This window comes from Nannospalax galili, unplaced genomic scaffold (genome assembly GCF_000622305.1).
Source record: "Nannospalax galili isolate Female #2095 unplaced genomic scaffold, S.galili_v1.0 C47970852, whole genome shotgun sequence".
In the NCBI taxonomy this organism is placed as follows: domain Eukaryota; kingdom Metazoa; phylum Chordata; class Mammalia; order Rodentia; family Spalacidae; genus Nannospalax; species Nannospalax galili.
Genome location: NW_008458171.1, coordinates 1 through 683, shown reverse-complemented (window position 1 = coordinate 683; position 683 = coordinate 1). Strand labels below are relative to the sequence as shown.

General features: G+C 42.0%; 1 protein-coding gene across 1 annotated transcript; it reads left to right on the top strand.

The window, feature by feature from the left end:
• Nucleotides 1-8: 8 nt before the first annotated feature.
• On the top strand, nucleotides 9-680 carry LOC103728229 (beta-1,3-galactosyl-O-glycosyl-glycoprotein beta-1,6-N-acetylglucosaminyltransferase-like; the record flags this gene model as incomplete). Its single annotated transcript, XM_008826321.1, has 1 exon — nucleotides 9-680. A coding segment is annotated over exon 1 (483 nt), but the record flags the coding sequence as incomplete, so codon positions are not given.
• Between the last annotated feature and the right edge of the window lie 3 nt (nucleotides 681-683).

The window sequence follows — 683 nt, the reverse complement described above, 5'->3', positions numbered from 1 at the left end:
GTGTTTTAAGAATTCATCTAAAGCCTGAATTTGTTAGTGTTAGACACTTGGAGCTTTTTGAAGAGAATCCTAATAGCAACATTAATTGCACCAAAGTTTTACAGGGTGATAAAGATGAAATCCAGAAAGTGAAGCTTGAGCTGCTAACAGTGAAATTCAGAAAACGCCCTCGGTGGACACCATATGACTACATAAACATGACCAGTGACTGGACCTCTTTCATCAAGATGCGCAAATATATTGTAGAGCCCCTTAGTGAAGAAGAGGCGGATTTCCCAATCGCATATTCTATAGTGGTTCATCACAAAATTGAAATGCTTGACAGGCTCCTGAGGGCCATCTATATGCCTCAGAATTTCTACTGCATTCATGTGGACAGAAAATCAGAAGAGTCTTTTTTAGCTGCGGTGACGGGCATTGCATCCTGTTTCAATAATGTCTTTGTGGCCAGCCAGTTGGAGAGTGTGGTTTATGCTTCATGGAGTCGGGTTCAGGCTGACCTCAACTGCATGAAGGACCTCTACAAGATGAGTGCAAACTGGAAGTACTTGATCAATCTTTGTGGTATGGATTTCCCGATCAAAACCAACCTGGAAATCGTGAGGAAACTTGAGTTGTTCATGGGTGAAAACAACCTGGAGACTGAGAAGATGCCCTCCAATAAAGAAGAAAGGTGGAAAAAG